The sequence below is a fragment of the Apteryx mantelli genome, chromosome 7, assembly GCF_036417845.1.
Source record: "Apteryx mantelli isolate bAptMan1 chromosome 7, bAptMan1.hap1, whole genome shotgun sequence".
Lineage (NCBI taxonomy): Eukaryota > Metazoa > Chordata > Aves > Apterygiformes > Apterygidae > Apteryx > Apteryx mantelli.
Genome location: NC_089984.1, coordinates 13,620,380 through 13,640,649, shown reverse-complemented (window position 1 = coordinate 13,640,649; position 20,270 = coordinate 13,620,380). Strand labels below are relative to the sequence as shown.

General features: G+C 37.1%; 1 protein-coding gene across 5 annotated transcripts in view; it reads right to left on the bottom strand.

Moving 5' to 3' along the window:
* PARG (poly(ADP-ribose) glycohydrolase) overlaps positions 1 to 20,270 on the bottom strand; it is an 82,544-nt gene that overhangs the window by 16,484 nt on the left and 45,790 nt on the right. For all 5 annotated transcript variants that reach the window (XM_067299820.1, XM_067299821.1, XM_067299823.1 and 2 more), the window contains 4 exons: positions 10,916 to 10,995; positions 7,643 to 7,703; positions 6,906 to 6,981; positions 4,156 to 4,303 (listed from right to left, as the gene is read on the bottom strand). In XM_067299820.1, the coding sequence (XP_067155921.1) occupies positions 4,156 to 4,303; positions 6,906 to 6,981; positions 7,643 to 7,703; positions 10,916 to 10,995 (365 nt within the window). The remainder of the gene's footprint in view (positions 1 to 4,155; positions 4,304 to 6,905; positions 6,982 to 7,642; positions 7,704 to 10,915; positions 10,996 to 20,270) is intronic.

Here is a 20,270-nt window from a genome sequence, read left to right as displayed (position 1 = left end):
GTAAATAGAAAAAAATGTTGAACAATCAGAAACATACAACTATTCACTTCTAACCTCAACTGACAGGGAAATTTGAATGCTTGCTTTCAGTGGTCTTCAGCATATAAAACATAAGCTGTTAAAAACCATTTAAAAATGATGAATATATTTCAAGACATTTTTCTCCATTTACCCAAGTTCATTTTAACTGAAAAAAACTTCTTACCATGCTCCTTCAACTCACTTGCCCTGTTACTAACTCATGCTTTATTTATTTAGATTTACCTAGACGATAAACCACACTGGGGACACAAAAATTCCCCTCAATGCTAATTTGAGAAGTTGCTATTCAAAATGAATGAGATGGTAAAAAGAAACTGCTCACACCAGAAATTCCACACCAAGACTTGCCTTCCTCTTATAAAAGAAAAGTCCCCGAAGTTGTGATGGCAGAATATGCCTATATATTCATACATATCCATGCCCTCATACAAAAGACTACTATGAGCAGCTTAAATATTCAGAAGTCAGTCTCTTGATCAAATTTTAGGCTATCAGCCTTTAGTAATATTTTTCTTGACTTAGGAAGAATTTAGATTTATTGATATGCTTGGGAAAAGTGTCTGAGCAAATAGTAAGAAAAGACAAACGAGGGAAACGTTTGACCTTTCCAACAGCCCAGAAAAACTTCAACTTTGAAAAGCTGATTTCCTTTGGGCTCTAGCATGTGAAAAGACTGAGTTATCAAGATATTGCATTGGGATGGATTAAATGACAGTCAAAGTATTAAGCTTGCTTCTTAAAAGGGTCATTGTTTTCATTCATTTTTATGAAAATGCAGCTTCTGGTGAGGAAAGCATCAAGAAACAAACAAACAAGCAAACATTATATATATATATCAATAACAGAAACAAAAAAAATCATACAAACTCTAAACTCATGTCTCAAAACCAAAAGTTAATGAAAATCAAGGGGCTTTCATAAGTGAAGCTCTGGAAAGAGGTCAGACAAAATGGTTATTCAGCTGGAAGTACTTTTGCCTGTGAATCACAGGGATACAAACTGCTGCTGCTGGGGGAATAGACGTAATACAGAATGAATCAGATGTGCAAACATTTCTGGTGAATCTCCTTTTTCTTCCCATAAAAAGATGGAAAGGGGAAAAAAAAACCCAAGCCACCAATACAGCACATGATTGCAGTTCCATCAGAATTTTAGAAAGAAGCTACAAAATAAAGAAACCTACACAAGACAAAAAGAAAAAATATATACAAAAATCTTTCAAACATACATTTTTAGTAAAACTTGCAGTAGTTACAGAAGCAGAGGAACAGTGAAATTGCCAAATGCTAGCGCTCATCCATCTAAAAAGAGTTGCAATTATGACTAAAAATAAATACACCATTCTCAAACCTCAGAATCTTACTTTGCATTTGCATATAATCTATATTGCATTATAAAATACCCAGGGATAAGGGGGGGAAAACCCACACTGTCCTACTAGTATTTCTGATGAGTTAGAAATCATAACTCTGAAGGCAGGAGGTAAGTAGTACCACTAGCACCCAATAAAAGGAAGTACATATGAAAAACACAGGGGTAGTTTTGTGCTTTTTTGCCCAGAAGGTTTTGCAGTCACCACAGGCCAACATGAACAGATGTTTACTACCAAGAGGTGAGGGGAAGGCCCTGCTCTCCCTCTCAGTCAGTCCTTCTGATCCTTCTCTTGTGCCAGCTCTAGCCTTCTGGCTCTCCACACAGTGGCATGATCAACAAACTAATCCAGCTGAAAAACAATTTTTCCCCCGTGTTGATTTTCAGCTGTTTTTGGCTGAAAATTGCCTGACCTAGCTTACTGCATGGATAATGTGCATAGAAGTTTCTGAAAAAGCATTGCCCAGAGCAGCGAGGACCGGCCATTATTCCATCTCTAGATTCAAAGCAATCATGGAGCACAGCTTTATCTGCTCTTAACCCTTCTTGAGTATATATGAACTCAAAAACAAAACAAAACAACAACAACAAAAACACAACCAATCCCCCCCCACCTCCAAAACCCCAACTGAATGAAAAATATTGATACTTATGAACAGCTGTACCAGAGCAAACCTAGCAGAAATGCAGCCACTGGAATCTCTGACATCGCGGCTGACATTTCTGCAGGTAGATGCCCATGCTGAAGAACTTGCCTCTTTGCATGACCAGTTCCATATTCATTACAGCAATGATCTTAACCAGATACCATGCAATCACAACAAATTGAATTTCTTTCCAATTTCTCAGACTCTTCTGCAAATTTAAGCTACACAGTTATACTCATTAGGCCACTGAGTCAAGCGCGTCATAGCAAGAATATAATTTATCCAGAGAGTGGTGACACGCAGTGGAGACTTGGCCAAGAACCGAGCTGGAAGAAGGCCAGGGATGAAATGAAGATGATGGAATAGCCATTTCCATTAGAGGAGGAGAACATCGTATCACAGATATTAATTGCAAAACACTGTAATAAAGTAAAACTGAAAGAATACTACTGCAGTGAAAAAGTCATCTTTATCTTTTCATCGCAATTTTTTTTTTTTCCAGGAAAAAGGAAGAAGCCCTTTCAAAACATTAATTTACTGTTTCCCCCAGTCAGTTATTATACAGACAGATAGCTGCACTCTACTTTTACCCTCCCCAGAAGAGCCTCATCCAAAGGTCAATACTTCAATATGTTAATCCTGTTACAGTACCATACCCAAAATACATGGCAGAAATTAGGCCTGGCCAAGAATTTTCTGACTCAATTTTTAAAAATTAATCACAAAAGCCCATTTGTCAAAAAGTTTTCACAGAAAGGCATTAATTTAGGCAGGGTAAGAAAAAGAATGTCTTTCTTCAGAAAGATTACCAAGGTTAAGACCGAAACCAAGAGATGCTCTGCTAAATACAGTTGATTGCTCTGTGACCAGGGTAAGATTTGGAAGATCTAAGCTCAAATTTCTACTGGGCATGGATGGGAGAGAAAGGAGGAGTGCTCCGGAAGGACTGTTCCAAAGAGTCTGTTCCAACACCTCCACAAATTCCTGCCTGTCGAGGCAGCTCAGGTAACTAAATATAAGATTGTTTTTACTATAGCAAGCTGAATAATATCAAATATACATAATCGCTTATAATATTTGCCTAGAGGATCGCTGTGGTCAAGTATTTATTTATAGCTATTGTTTACAGTAAATAAATTAGATCCACTTTATTCTTCCATCAGGAAGCACGTAGCTGCTCACTGCATTACAGGGCGTAGGACAGACACACACAGCATTATTTGGGCCTCTCCAACCTTTTAATAGTGAAATTAGCTGTTTTGATCCACTTAGATGGATAATAAAACATTCCAAATGTTAAGACAGAGATGGAAATGAAAGGAAAAATACTTTCGGTGAAGCACTGGACAGACGGCACATCTCCATACACAGCCTCACAACATACAGTGGAAAAGCATTTAGTTTTTAAATTTTGTTTAATTAACAGTCAAAAGAAACGCATAACTTGCAAGATCAACATTCTCAGAGACATTTACTGATTTAAAATCCTTTTTAATGAATACTGATATTCTCCTTTTCCACCTCCTTCTCTATTTGGTAACTAGAAGCCAGTTCCTCTTCTCACGAGGAGTTTTCAACCACATTGATCTCATCAAATGTTACCAATTTCAGAAAGGAACAGAATCCCCCCTGCTTTCAGCACAACAGAAGCATAAGCTAATAGCTAGTAATTGCAGCTTTTATTTATATCACACTACAGTATTCTTTAGTTAGGACTGAAAATGCTGAAACTTCAAACACACACACACACACACACACACGTATATATATATGTGTATATACATACATATATATATATGATAAAGAAGTTTTATAACATCTATTGGCTGTTTGCTGTCATCTTTTTTTTCTCTTTTTAAACAATTCCTTCACAAAACTTCTACTGAAACAGAGGCCCTATGGTCTCAGGACGGAAGGTACTCATTAGGAGTACCCTTAGGAGAAGGGTACTCACTGTTAAATGAGTACTGAATTTCTTTTATTTTTTTTTTAAAAAACACTTAAACATTTTAAACTTCATTTTGCAATAGATATATATACACACACACAACATAAAACCAGAATGATATGTGAAACACCTTCCACAAAGACTAACCTGTGATGATAAGACACTCATTGTGATCCAAGACTTCAGTGATGAGCCTAGATACAATCAGTTCTGGGTTAATTAAAAAGCGAATTTCTTCTTGTACTAGTCCTGCCCCAGTGACACCACCTCCAACAAAACGGTTTGCAAAATCAACCTAACAAAAAATATATTCAGGAAGATTATAAGATAAGCAAACACTATAACATCCTTTCATTTAGTGAGGTAAATAGAGTCCCATACAAATTTCAACATTGTTCTGCTATAGTTTTGTTTAGCTGCTATCACTTGAAAATAAAAGCAGCAGGACAGTGCTTGATTAACCGCATGCCTTTTTCATTTTTCCTTTTCTTCTTCTGAGACAACTTAAAATTAGAAAATGGAGACATTATAAAGCAAAATACAGTTCTGTATCTCTAATGCTCTAGAGCTAAGATTTTTTTTTTAATTGAAAAGCATGTATTTAGGACACATTTCAATACATGTAAAAAATGAAACAGCAAATTACAACATTCTCTTCTTGAATTTTACAGACTCTGATCAATTATCCTTTAACAAGCATTCTGCCCCAGCTGTCCACCCTGAAGCATTTTTAGCTCGACTTTACCTCTGTATCAGCTGTTCTGTACCTAGAATAATTTCTTATGAATTCTCCTTGAAATGCACTTGTACAAGGCAAGTCATTTTGATCACTGAAGTTTTTGCCCAAAAGAGAGAAGCTCTGGACTCTAACTTCTGTAACAATAGGGCATATTTCACAAATTACACTGTAATGTAGATAACCATTTTAAAAGCAATTGATTTATTCTATAAAGTGATTGCTGTTTATGCAAATTCACCACCCTGCTGCTGGAGTGGCATGAACGTCAGTGGAGGTTACAAGGTAGTTCAGCTGTCAGGTTCAAGGTGAAGCAGCCTGAGAGGCAGCCACTGATCAGCAAGAGTCCCTGAAGTCTGCCCTGGAAACACTGACAGACTTCAGCACGTGAAGATTTGCTGAATTTGACTATGATAAAAGAACAGTAATAATAACAATAATAACAAAGCCACCCAATGGTCAGGGCCCCAAATGCATTGATAGGCCTTAATTACTCCTACTTAATTATGCACCAGGGGCTCCCCACCGCCACCCTCTGCCCCCAGGGTGCAGGATCTCCCCTATCAACGCTGGATGTAGGGCCGTGCCCAGCCCTGTCCCATCCTCTGCCGATCCCGACTTGCTGACCGGGCTCCCAGGCCTGGCCTCGAGGAGCCGACTCGTCACCTTGCGTCTACCCGCCCACCACTCGCTGTGGCAAAAGCACCGTCACCAAGCCTGGCCGCTGCTCCTGTGCCGCGGTCGATGACCTGGCCCTACTGCGCTGCGGCCACCCTTGGCGCCCGGCTCGTCTCCCCGAGGGAGCAGCCCTGCTTGTCCTGCTCCCTGCTGCTGGGAGAGTCCTTCACTGCACACACACGCTTGTTTGGTTTGGTAAGACTTGAAATAGCCAGGAGGGAGAATATCAGTCCCTAGGCAATATTTATTTCTATTGAGTGCAACAAACGGAAACAGTACATGAAAAGGCATAATTTAAACTTCTCTTTCCTTTGAAGTTAGAGTTAGTTGGATTAGGAGGACAGTAGAAAAACAAATACTGCTAAGCAATTGCTGAGTTTATAATAACTTCGGTATATGTTTTGGCTGCTTAAGTTTCATAAGGTCATGAGATATTTTAAGGTTTAGGGAAAAGACCAAACGAAACACCAGTGAGTGATGGTCTCGCTTGATAGATACACCATACTGGATCAAACAACTGAGCACTTCAAGTTCAGGATTTCCTCCCTGCTCATGAACAATTTTTGAGCTATCCTACTTGGATATCAACCAGGATATTCAAGCAACTAATTATTCTATTATCTGTCCTGCAGCAATACCTACAGAGAGACCCCCATCACCCCAACTGCTCTACAAGCACAAAGGCACAACTGACAGTCCCCTCCCTGAAAAACTAAGTCTATTTTCAGCCAAAACAAATAATGCAATAATAGCAGAAAGGGGAAAGATAAAAGATTACAAAAACAAGTTCACTTTTTTTTTTCGTAACTTATGATGAGGATTTCTTCCATTATTTACACATTAACTGTCTTAGTAGAAAATTTTAACTTTCTACTATTCTCTAGCATCTGCTTTTTTCAGAAAAGGCTCTCTAATTTTCTCACTTCCTCTTACATTTAATCACTTGTTCCCAGCTAAGAAATTTTAACTTTTTTTGTAATTTAACTCTAGAAGACAAACTTTTAACTAATTCCAAAATTCAGACATGTCCCTTGCTATAGATATGGACAGGACATCCTCCTTATCAATCTGTTTTATAGCTGACTGGCTCCCAGACTGAAACAGTGGTGCTGGCAGCAGCAAAAAAGTCTCTTGAACTACTGAACTGGTCACCAGCTAGGGCACAAGAATCATTTTTAACGAATAAACTAAAAACCTTGACAGCTCATCAAGATCATAGCTGGAAACTTTTAGCTTGTCAATCTTTGATCCTGGTTGAACCAAAAGACCTGAAGCTGTCTGTGGCTTGTGCTTTTCTGTCAGCTAGTTCTGTAACAGGTACATTTGCAAAACTAGATGAACTAGGGAACATTGCAATAAGACTGTTGGATTTTTTTTACACTGCATAATATCTTATTTAAATCAATTAAGGATAAACAAATAACTTTTCACAGAAGTATGACAAAAGCATGGCACAAAGCCATATTGACTGTTACACACTTACCTGTAGCATACCATGTCCATTGCTTTCAATAGTGCCTTCATAGGTGACATGCAATCTAGACAGTTTTTTCTGAGATCTTATGATTGGAGAAAAGATATTGTACAGAAAAGATGATTATAGAATCTATGCACACAGACATCCATTTTAAAAGAATCCATTCAAAAACATTAGCTTCTTATACACCCTCGCATAAGGTGGTTAAAAACTGATTAAAGAAATGTATTTGCTATTCAGAAAGGATTTGTTAAGGTTTAACACAGTCAACCCCTCAGTTTCTCCACATCTTTCACCATAAAACCCCAAATCTGAAATTGAAGTTCCCCTTTTTCACACAAGTTTGTACCACCTGAACTTGCTAACCAGTGGGAAAGCTGTAACAATCTTTCTGTAGTGGCTATCACCCATACTTCATTGTATTCCCTGTCATTTCTGAAATCAAGGGACCACTAGTCCCAGCTCCTTTTCCCCACGCAACCAACAGCACCAAAGATGTGTTACTGTTTTAAAAATTCATGTGAGACCTGTTGACTTCACAGGCAACAAACATGCTCAAAACCTCAGAGCACCCAAACAGCTTCTGTCAGTTCACTCACTTCCCTCTGGGCCCCTCTCAGTAACAACCCATACCAAACCTTGTTTCCTGCAACACTTCCAGGACTCGATCAGTTCCTTAAAAATAGGATTTGGCTATCACTAATTTAAGCAATTTCTTTTATTTAATGGTATGTTTGACTTACCTTTCCCAGTCTGGAAAGTCCTGGAGACTCTGCCTTGTAAACGTCACCAATCCAGTAGGTTCTACAGGCAAACCAACCCCAGAGGAAAATACATTAACTGCTAGAGCTTTAGTCCTTAGATTATTTTAACTGGTAAGCTTTTAAAACTACCACAGACGTGGTTACTGGCAGAAATACAAGAATTTAACTTTCCTCAAAAGCAGCTTTGTACCTTCCCCTGACAGCCCACGCTCAAATTGAAAACAGTTAACATGAAGACCAAAATATTCACCTCTCTGCTTCTACTTCCTTTTATTTATGTACTTTGCATCAGTCAAAAGCACTGAAGTGGCTGTAAGACATTACCAATAACCAATATGTCTCCCTTTGCAGTCTGAGTATTTTTCTTTTTCCAGATCAAGGAAAAATTACTTTAAGTGATTTCACTTAAACTATAAGCTTTACTAAAAGGACTTGATAGTTGAGGTGAGAGTAAAATGTGTTGCCACTTAAGAAAAGAAGTCATATATCAGAGATTTGGTCTATCTATTGTTTTCGGTCTACAGGCAATGCACAGAGCACTCAAGCTATGGATAGATGGAAAACCACCTCATATTTCCCAGCAAGCCCTACTGTCTCAGTAAAGACACAGTGTCGGTAGATTCCAAATACAGCTGTTTCTGACCCTGCCCGGATGCTAGTGAAATTCACTGTACTGCAAACGAGGAAGAACTCCTGCACTCAAGAGAAAAAGAGGAGTCATTACTCATTACAGGGAAGATGCACAATCATCTTCTCTCCTTGCTCTAGTAAAGAAAAAAAAAAAGTTCAGTTGTGCTACAGAAACAAAACATCAACCTTTTATTAGGTGATGCCATCCTAACAAAAACTTCATTTGAGACTTATTTCTTTGCTACACTAAGCCTGCTGTATTAGTTTGTAAAAAACATTGAAAAGACTTAACCTGTAAGGCACAAACATATCCTACTAAAAGCATTAAATAACCCTACAACTTTCTTAGAAATCATATGGGTTTAAGGAAAATGAAGGGTTGCTTGCTCTTAAAAAATGTAAACTTTCAGTAATCAAGTGTTTTCCCTCAAGGGCACTGTGTATATCAGTGGTGATATTTTACAAATTAAGCATAGCACAAAGACCAGCTTATATAGGCTCTACTGCATTCTGTTACAAGGAATTCAATTACCATTTATTATAAAAGAGTTATGAAAGTAATTTATAGGGCTGTTACTTGAGTCTTATTAATTCATTATACAGAAAAGAACAAGAAATGGGGTCTTCTAAAGGTACGATGCAAATTTTTAATTCAGATGACTGCATGTGAAAATCTCATTAAATATGATTTGAAATTATAATGTTAAGAAATTTAATACAAATAGTTTCATAAAGCATATTCCCAACAGATTTCATATGCATGGGCAGGGACAGCTGCATAAATTTAGGATTTGGTTTGTATTAAAACATTACTACTCAAGTGTAAAAAAAGCCAGTACACTATACTTCTCAGTCATATACACAGACCATAATTTACTTTTGACCTCAGAGATTTAGTTCTATAGACATTGCTTAAAGTTTGATAGCTGAAACAGCACGTAGCTGCATTTAATTTGTGGCGGAAATATAAATACTGAAGACAGACTGAATCAAGTAAAGGGATTTCCACTTAATAGTTTAAAATTATTTTTCTTTTAAAACAAACCCTTCTGAGAAAACGTGAAGCTAATAGTGAGAAAATGTCACGTAAAGAAAATGTTCTATAATTGAAAAATTACTATAATAAGAGATTGCTGCAGATGCGATGTATGCTACCACAGTATAATCCGTTTATCCCCAATACAATATGTAAGCTCTGATACAGTTCTTTCATAAAAATTAGTAAATTTTGAGAGCTTAGCAAATGTTCAAATTCATGGTAACAACAGAAGATCTGATTAAATACACCAAGGGAAAATATCATGCTAATTTCCAAAAGAGTTGAGGATATCTCACATCTTGCTCTATCACTTATTTTATTTTAACCTGGGAAAACATCACAACAGCTTTCCTTTAGGAGAACAGAAGGGAACAAAATAAAATAACAACATAGATGGGGAAAACTCCTCAAAATTACAAATGTCATAGTCAACGTACAAGATGTGCATACAGCAGGAAATCCAAAACTCCATTCAGATTCTTTTAGTGTGCAACAGAACCTAGCTGTATCTCTGTGATTTTAATGACTACATATGTTTCTAAGTTCCCTCTGCATCCTCATTCTGATACACTGCAGCAAATGGGTGCATATATTGAACACACACATATGTGTGTGTATGTATATATGTGTGTATACATACATACACACATTCCTACATATATCACAAAGAAAAAAGACAGAATAACCTCCATGGAAAAAAAAAAAATTACATGCATCATCTACACAGGAGGAAGCTACACAAATATGAATACCCGTGTCCTCAGCATGCTGGCTCCTGTTAGAAACTTCCATTATAATGCTGCGCTGGAAAGCAGCTCTGCGGAGAAGGACCTGGGAGTGCTGGTGGACACCAAGTTAAGCATGAGGCAGCAATGTGCCCTTGTGGCCAAGAAGGCCAATGGTATCCTGGGGTGCATCAGGAAGAGTGTTGCCAGCAGGTCGAGAGAGGTGATCCTCCCCCTCTACTCAGCCCTGCTGAGGCCACATCTGGAGTACTGCGTCCAGTTCTGGGCTCCCCAGTACAAGAGGGATGTGGCACTACTGGAGCAAGTCCAGCGAAGGGCTACAAAGATGATTAGGGGACTGGAGCATCTCTCTTATGAGGAAAGGCTGAGAGAGCTGGGCCTGTTTAGCCTGGAGAAGAGAAGGCTGAGAGGGGATCTTATCAACGTGTACAAGTATCTGAAGGGAGGGTGTCGAGAGGATGGGACCAGACTCTTTTCAGTGGTGCCGAGCGACAGGACGTGAGGCAACGGGCACAAACTGAAACACAGACGCTTCCATCTGAACATGAGGAAAAACTTTTTCACTGTGAGGGTGACAGAGCACTGGAACAGGTTGCCCAGAGAGGTTGTGGAGTCTCCTTCTCTGGAGATATTCAAAACGCGCCTGGATGCAATCCTGTGCAACGTGCTCTAGGTGACCCTGCTTGAGCAGGGGCATTGGACTAGATGATCTCCAGAGGTCCCTTCCAACCTCAGCGATTCTGTGATTCTGTGATTCTGTAGCCATTTCTAAATTTAATGAGATTTAACTCATCCTGTACCTGTTTTGCAGCTCAAAGAAAAGACTAAAGGACATACTTTTTTCTGTGACTCTCCTAAAATAGCAGAAAAGGGTCTTAAGCTTCTCGGGCTTCCTTGGTGATCGTCCTTCAAACAATCTGGAAAACAAAAGTGATTAGGAGGATTTGAGTGACAAAGTGAATAGTAGTTAGGCTACATACAAATTGTGATTTGGTTTTTAACCTTTTTTTTTTTTTTTGACATATTTCAATCAGTACAACTTATGCATACAAGTTGAAAAATAGTCTGCCCCATTAAAGGCAAGCACTTCAGCATTACGCGACGAAGACGCAGAGGGGCTGTCCAGAGGGGTCTTTACACAGCGCAGTACTATGGCAAGCCACTACCTGGTGTCTCCATTGCCATGACCCCAAACTCTAAGGCTTAGCAGCAACCATTTCCTTCACATCAGTTGTGGGGAGATCCTGAGCCTTGAAATCTACACAGGTGCCGGGATGGTACATTCCCCACAGCTACCTGGCAAGCATATTTACACACTTCCCTATGTACTACACTTTAAAGACAGAAGCGCTAAACTGATACCTTCAGGAAAGTATTGTTTTAGTTAGTTGTTCAGATGCAGCAATATTCTTAACCTTAAGAAAAAAAAAGTTTTGTATCTGCTCATACTCTGATATTCAAAACATTACAAGTTTTGTAGATTATTATTCTCCTCCCTAAAAAATACCTATAAATATACAGATTTTTCTGAATTTCTACAGTCCCAGTAGTGTATTTCCATTATCCTTTCGAACCATACACAGTAAAGTAGTACCCCCTGTACACTTGATGCAATACAGCCTGGAAGAGACTGTCTCCATCTCAATGAAATGCAAAAAATAAGGGGCTGATCTTGGAGACTGGCTTATTTTTCTTTTCACCCAAGTAGTTCCATGGAGTTCAAAGAGACAATTCATATAAAGTAACACATTTGCTTGCAAAATTAAGACTTTAAAGTAACAAAAAGAAAATGAAGTGGGAAAAACAGTCAAAGTCAGGAAGGGCATGTCCCAGTAGTGTTTTTAAAGTGGAACAGAGACAAGTCAGAAGCCACTGACGAGTTACTGTGTGCGGATCAGAACACAACCTTCTCCACATCAACATCACATACATTCTTTAAAGCAGAGCCAGCCTTTAGGAGTGGCAAGTTCATTCACTTGCTAAATTTTGGATGAGAATGCTAAGTGAATGCCTATCTCATTTACACTGATTCCATAATATTAAAAATATAATTTCAATATGAACATCCAGGAAAGCTAACAGGATTTAACTAGTTTATTTGCAACTGACTGGCTTGGATTGAAAAAAAAGTCACCCAGAGCTGAAAACACATTATGTTGAGTCTTCTAGTATCCAAATATCTTACCTACTTACAGAAGAATATAGGCAACCATTCTGTTCTTCAGCAGTTGCACTGTACCAGCACTGTTTCTAAAGAAAAGAATCCCTCTCCCCAACCCCCAAAAGGCTCTATCCACAGGGCTACTATTGGTATTCTGAAATTCATTTGTAAAAATCTAAGCATTGAAGAGAAGCGTCCTATTTTTAGCCATTAAGTGAATGTATTTTTTTAAGGTTACTTGAAATATTTCTACTGCATCATCCATCTTCCAGCAACTTGAACATGCATTAATTTAATTCCTAACAGAGTGACATGGCATTGTTATTGGCAACACATAATGGAATTTGTCTGGAAGGAAGAAGAGTGGGGACTTCAGAAATAATACCCTTAGAGTAAGAAGCTCACTAAAAGATGTCCGATAAAGTGAAAGCCCCGAGGATGTAAGATTTTTTTTTTATTTTATTTTTTTTCCAAAAAACAGCCTGCAAATAAAGCAAAAGACACAACATAATTCATTTCCATGCATTGCAATGACAACCTGTCTTTAAAAGCAGAATGCTGTCAGGTAAATTTAGCTTTCTAGTACTGAAATGAACTAGATTTTTTTTTCAACATTTAAAAATTCTTACGAAGTGTTCTTGCTGTAGAGATTAGTTTATCCAAAACCTATATTGTGTGACAAAAGTTAATTTAAAAAAGCTAAAAAGGTCTTATGCTGATTTCATTCTTGGAATAAACATTAAAATGGACTTTAAGAAGGCAAACTCCATAAAATGGTCCACTTTAAATTGGACCAATATGCAACTTCTAGCAAGGTATTACACTTGCAGAACTAATAGTTGGTTTATAAAAGCAAAAGTTGATTATGTGTGTGTACGAGTTTTGTCTAAATGCAGAAATTAACTGTGACCTTTTATCCGGAAGTCTCATTTAGTATGAATCCTTTATACTCATTAATTCAGATATTAGACCATCATGCCTTCACTAGCTTTTTTTTTGCCTCTTCACCTCAAATTGAAATCCTGCTTATTTTGCAAACTCTCAATAGGGAGTTCTTCATGTCACACAGGCAATATATGATTCAGCATAACTGGCAGACTCTGTTCAGAAGTCCGGAACTGGAAAAAACTATGTCTGAAATAAGTCTGATCAAGTTGAAAGGCAATGGCAAGGCAGATGAATTTGATTTCCTCTGTTACAATTATTTACCAAAGTGTCATCACTCTGTCAGTAGAAAATTTAACCAAATAGATACTTAAAAAAAAAAAAGTCTGAAGTGTTTAGCATTGACCTGTCTTTTCTTTTGTTAAAAGCCATGGTAAATCTCTTCCTCCCCAGGATCAAAGCTGATTGCTTCTGAAAATCTCATTTTCAAAATATATATTCCCAAAACACTTTCTATAATTAAAATAATCAGAAGGGAGCTGTGTTTCTGTTCTAACCCTAAAACGCTAGGTAAAAACCACAGAACAGCATAAAAGAATTTGGAAAGCCCTGAATTCTGACACACGAATCCCTGTTGTAGAGGGACAACCCACGCAGGAGAGACCGAACAATACAGTGGCACTCAGAAATTATTTGTATTTTGACCTGGTAACTATATGCATCCAGTGTAACTGAACACATCAGATGATCTGCTGCCAGTTTGCACAAGAGCTCCATCACCCTTCTCCTCACAGTATTTACTTTTCCTCCTTATGACACAAAATATGATGCATTTTCACTTTGAAAATCCACCACCACTCCCATTGTTAAATACACAAATTTCTTCACTTTTCAGTTTTTTCAAAACAACAGGTAACAAGAGTCTCTATTAGTGAGCTAGTGGCAAATTAAAGATAGCTGTCTGCAAACATGTTTACTATATATCAGTTTACAATATATAACAAACTAGAATGTTACTTACATATTTTCATACAGTTAGACAGGGAACTCCTTTGTCTTCAACCAGATATTCCAAGCAAAATTGCTTTACATTAGGAATCTGTTTTAAAGACCAGTAAAATCACTGGAAAAATCCCCATGGATTTTAATGGGTTACAGACTAACCTTAAACCCTCATAGTATATAACTATTTATAATAATTACTGATATTAATTCAATTGAATGTGATTGCTTCATATGTTCTTTTAAACCTCCACAGAAATTGGATCATGACAACATCAACAATTCAGGAGGTTTCCAGCTATACTGAAATCAGAAGAAAAAAAGAAGAGTGCAGGAGAAAACTGAGCAACAAACCCCACTGCCAACACATATATATAACCATGCTCTCTTAAGCACAGCACAAAGTAACTGCTCATCTTTATGAACACCTACCTAATGCCACAGTAAAAGCAAGATAATTACAACACTCATATACGGCCCAATCCTGCCCCCAATAATTTAAGTGAAGACATAACACAGAAAAATTATAAAACTTCCACCCTAGAACCTTACTTCTGAAATGATCGAGTAGGCAATATTATCGGAAGTTTTATTTCTGATGCAAATACCTCTATTCTGAAGTACACGGGGACATGAATAATATGTTATATACAATTTTTCTTCAATCTCCAAAACACAGATCATACTGAAAAATACCCCAAAATCACAAGTAGAATCCACATAATCAACTTACTGACAAGAAGAACCCAAGGCCAAAACCCATTAATTCAAATTAAAGAATTTATCCAAGTGAAGTGCACTGTAAATTAAGTGCAAAGCAGTGCAAAGCCCACTTTCTGCTGAAGCGCTTGACGGATGACTTGCAACTGCATACGCAAGCGGGATCTGCTTCGCCCAAGAGGTTGGAACTGGCACGCGGCTAACTGCAACTTAGCAGATACAGGAGCTGCGAAAGCTTGCAGAGCTGATCACCAAGCACAGCTGCAAATTTCTCTCTGGCTCTTCAGCTTCCAAGAAAAGGTGCGGCAGCAATGTTAGTCAAATAAAAGACCTCTACAGAGGGTTACAGAATACTTAGATATTCTGAGGAATAAAGGCCACGGATTCAAAATCATAGAAAGCCGATGCGTGAACAATGTAATAAACACAAAGTAGATGGTCAAAGTAATTGTGGCTAAACAGAAACTTTCCTAGCTAATATTCAGACACTTAATTCAACTGTTCTGAAGAGAAATCCTATATTTGAGAAAGAAAATATTAAAAATACTAAGAACAGATATTGTGAAAGTGTAAAAAAAACAAAAAAACCCACACAACTGAGTTGTGTAATGGGCAGAAATGTTACAAAGCAACAGTTTATACCGTTTCATTATTAATTATTATGAAAACACTTGCAATTGCTTTATATTAGTGTTTTCTTGAAATTTCAAAGTGAAAAAAAGTACTTAAAAAGTGTAATCAATATTCTGATTCTTTGCTGTCTGATTAGTTGCAAACTCAAAGTTTTCTTATTTTCACCTAACATTCCTACTGTAGATAGCAGAGTATAACCAAAGCTCTAGAAAGCCTGCAGGTAAGAGCTTTCAGGAGAGCTTCAGCCTGTTGTGTTGCACATTCTGTTTGCAAAGAGTGCTGCAACCAAAAACTAACTTGGGAATTTCAGCATTACTACACAAGTGTGTTATTTTTTCCAAGAAAAACAGAAGCAAAGAATACGCATCTGAGAAAGACACATAGGAGTAATGCATGCTCACAGAGTGCTTTATAGATTTTTAAAAGCATCTCATGGCAAATCAACAAAGTATTTCAAAGGGTGAATTTCAAATGATGCAACATCAGCTTGATGATTTAATAACATTAAGTGCTACACAAAAATGACCTTGGCATAGATATAGTTTACTGCGGAAAAGCTGAAACATCTTAAGTAAACAGTTTCAAAATATATTGCTTCTGATTAAGGTATAATGAAATACAATAGCTTACTTGTAAAATTTATTTCCAAGGAGTTAAATGATCACTTGATGTTACTCCAAAAACAGGCTTCGGTAATTTTACAAGCAGAAAGAACCATTACATTAATGTAGTTTAACCTCCCAGATAACACTAAGTATATCATAATGGCATTTCCATCCCCAGGCTGAACTTCCTCGGAATGTTTCTTATCAAAGAGTACAATAACATCTTTAAACTGAAATCAACTATCACATGCCTCCAAAAATTGTCCCACTGTAACAATCTGCAAAAATTTGCAGATACATATCATACCGCAAGGCGCTGTATAAACTTCCCATCCACAGATGAATGGCACTCATATATGCTGTTTGCAAATGTGTGGATAGATAAGTCATAGTTATGGGCCCCCCAACCACAGGCACTTGTAAAATCAGCCTGCAGTGCAAATCTGAAGTGCCTTTAGCTTTTCTACTACAGCTGAAGACAAATTGTATTGTTTCTTGCATTTCGGCATGTTCTCGCTAAAGATAACATTGCATCTGAGCAAATACAAAACATTATCAAAAACTCTTTTCCTACCAAAAAAAGTGTAAGAAGGATTTGTAAGAAACAGGTATAAAGAGATGAATTTCACCCAGTAAGGAGACAGAGCAGAGCAAAGGGGGAAAGTTAAGGCAGAAGAGAGAAGACAGAATAGACATTATTTTCAACCTCAAGAAAGTACTAATCACTAAGTAGAGTTTTAGTCTAACATACAGATTGACAGAACACTTGAAGAAAGAATAAAAGAAATATCTTAATTTTTGTAGCCTGTTACATTTCAAACTCATTTGATGCACACATGTAGGAGTGGAGATATTATGCTTGCATATGTTACTTTCAAACTTGTATCACTCTGTAGATGATTAAGGGCAATCTTCATTAAAATGCTAGGCATTCTCAATTGCTAGAAATCTCAATGGGAACTGCTAATATTTCATACTGCTACATGGGACCCTAAAGGAAAACCAATATAGTGTTGCATGGCACAATAAACGAGTCGTTTGGATGACTTCGGTTGCCCTGGCAAGCAAACACAAGCACTTCTACTTTTTCTTGCAATTTTTTTCTTCCCCATGGAGTTCCAAGAACAGAAGAGGGGAAAAAAAGCTCTCCCTTTTTGAAAACTGTATCATATTTGTAATGAAGTATTTGTAGGCTTCGATTTGCAATGCTAGGCACAGCTGACCAAAACACTTTCCTTCAATTTCCTTCTACCACATTATTTGACATTTTTATTCAATTGTGCTCAAAGTAGCTTTAGTCACATGCATATGTAAGACTACGTGTAGATGTCAGATTAGCATATCCATTGTCTAGCAAATGTAGAGAATCTATATGAAATACGTGTGTGTGTATATATGCACACATTTATACATATTTGCATATATACACATGCACTTACTTGCATATCACGATTGCTCACGATAGAGCAATCTTTTTCTCTAAATATGATAGCAATTCAGCCTACCACATAGGAATAACCAGAATTACATCAGTTACCTATATCCTTTGACTGAAGTACTTTCGGAGAAAGCTGTTTCAATTGATTATCTACTGGGTGGGGTCCCCTATACATAAATATTTATTTGCATTTTAAACCACAGTGCTACAATACTAAAGCTACTCGACTTCAGTGAAAAGATGGAACACTGCTCCAGTCAGTTTCTGGTCAAGGACTTTTCATTGGAACAAAGCTGCAATAAACGTTTCATTATTACTGTTTATACTCCCATTATCAAGAAAAATGGGCTACACAATGTTTCATAACTGTTTACGTACTGTATTTTGTGAATACAGTACCTCAGACCATTAAATACTTCAATTACACAAGGTAAGACAAGGAAATCCAAATAGTTTTAAAATGGGAAATTCTTATATCCAATATAAAATATAAACACTAAGTCCTACTGCCATTGAAAATATTTTAAATGAGAACCAGAATGTAGCACCAAATAAAGCATTAATGAAAATGCAGTAACATCTGCTTAAAAATACAGATCCAAAACCCCAAACAAATAAAAAATAAAATGCCCTTGATCTTTTGCAATTTACCAGATCCTATCCTGGCTCAGAAGAGATTTGTGCTAACAGATTATTTAATAAGTTTTCAGAATATCAAAATTTCAATTTATGAATTTTGGACTTTTTATGAATCAAAACCAAAATAATCCAGCTGCGAAAATCTGTCTGGAAAGATGAAAGACAAAATAACCCACTGGGTGACGGCACACAACAAAATGCCATTAGCTGGCTAGATCTCGTATTTATTGACAGCAAGACTCAGCGCAACCTAACACAAGTTAGGTACAGTGACATCAATTCTGTTTTTCTGGTGCCTAGTGTGCCAGTTAACTACATGAACTCTATCTTTCTAAACTACCTTCTATTTCTTCGTTTATACAGAAAGTAATTTAGAAGTTTTGAATTCCCTTGGCATCAAGTATGAGAAAAACAATACCTTCAATAATTCAACCTCATAGGCAATCTCTTATTTACCGTCAAACATCACAGTCTTCAACTGTCGTCTTGATGTTATTTAAGAACACTGAACCACTCAACATCCTTATGTTTAATTAGGACTTCATTTTTAGATTAAACAGTGACTTTTCTTTGAGATTTGTAAAAACATACAGAAATTGAGTGATGTAATTTTTTGGTAATCTTCCCTTCCCACACACTCATATTCACTCCTATTGTCTGTGCTTTTTATTTTGGATTTTTGTTTAGGCTGGCAAGTAATTTGGAGCAATGAGGTTATAAGCCTGTTTTTAGAAAGAGTTATTGGTGATTTAGGAGTCTTAAATACATCAGATTTTTACTTAAGATGACATCTTGACTTTGACAAAATCCAGAGATGCTGACTCCAAGTATTCATCACCAGAGAACAGCAAGCTGGAATGTTTTATATTGAGCATTTAAAACGAGACATCCCACGGTACAATTAAATTGTGGACTATATTACCATATTTAGTAATTTACCAAAGGAGTAAAGTATTCAGACATCAATGCACTGTTTTAATCACTAAAGCAAATTAGTTACACTGGACATGTTAAAATTAATTTCCTTTTAAAATTGGCTATTTAAAGAGTATTTCATCATCTACCGTATACAAACATCCAGTTTAAATTTTTCAGAAAACAATACTCTACTTAAAAATTAGTATAACATCCAAGGCTAATTAGAACACAAACCTAAGGCAGGGAGAATGGGCTCAGTTTTTTAGGATCAGTGTCTATAAACACAGAAAACCTAGAATCACTTCTCATAGGAACGATGCATCTCAGCCCAAACTAAGTTCTCACAAAGGCGCTGGACAACATATTCCCCAAAGAATACTCATTAGCATTGCAGAATTGATGTTGTTTATGAAGAGACAATTGCATTACTGCTAAATTAGATTTCAATTCTCCTGTATAAATATACTATACAGTTTGCCCATTTCCTTTCATATATTACACATTCCATAAAATAAGATATATATATATATCTTAACTAGTGTATTTTTCCCTCATTTCCAATCACTTGAAATTACTTTAAAAGCTTGTTCGACAAGACCGAAGAAATTCAGTCCTACTGCAGTATTGGCAGTTCCATGTTGTGACCAGAATACCTCACTCTGTGCCAAAAGATCTACCAGGTATAAGTTATTAGACATACTATCTTTAATTATGAATATGACCTGAATTCCTTTGATGGGAGCTACTACAGATGTATAACATCTCCAGTTTAACTAGCTTAGTTTTTTGAAAGCTAAACAGGGAAGGAGTTATTGTAACTTCTGCAACATTCTTCTACAGCGAAGAACGGATCAGCAGCAGATCAAAGGCACAGCAAAAGCAAAATTGTGAGTCTTTGACAAACCAGTCACCTTCTCAGTCATCCAGAAGACTGATTCACGATCGCAAGAGGGTTCTTACCCCCTTATACCTTGCTTTTACATATATCAAATCTGGTAGTTTCCTAAACTACTAAATCCTATCGAGTTAAGACGCAAGTCTGATAACTCAGTCAATTGGGGGGGGGGGGGGGGAGGAGAAAAAAATCCCACAGAACAAAGTCTTGTGTGACAGTGGACTGTATCCCTTTCAGTATCTACTCAAAAATAAATGCAAGAAAACAGTTCAATGTTAACATTAACATATTTCAAA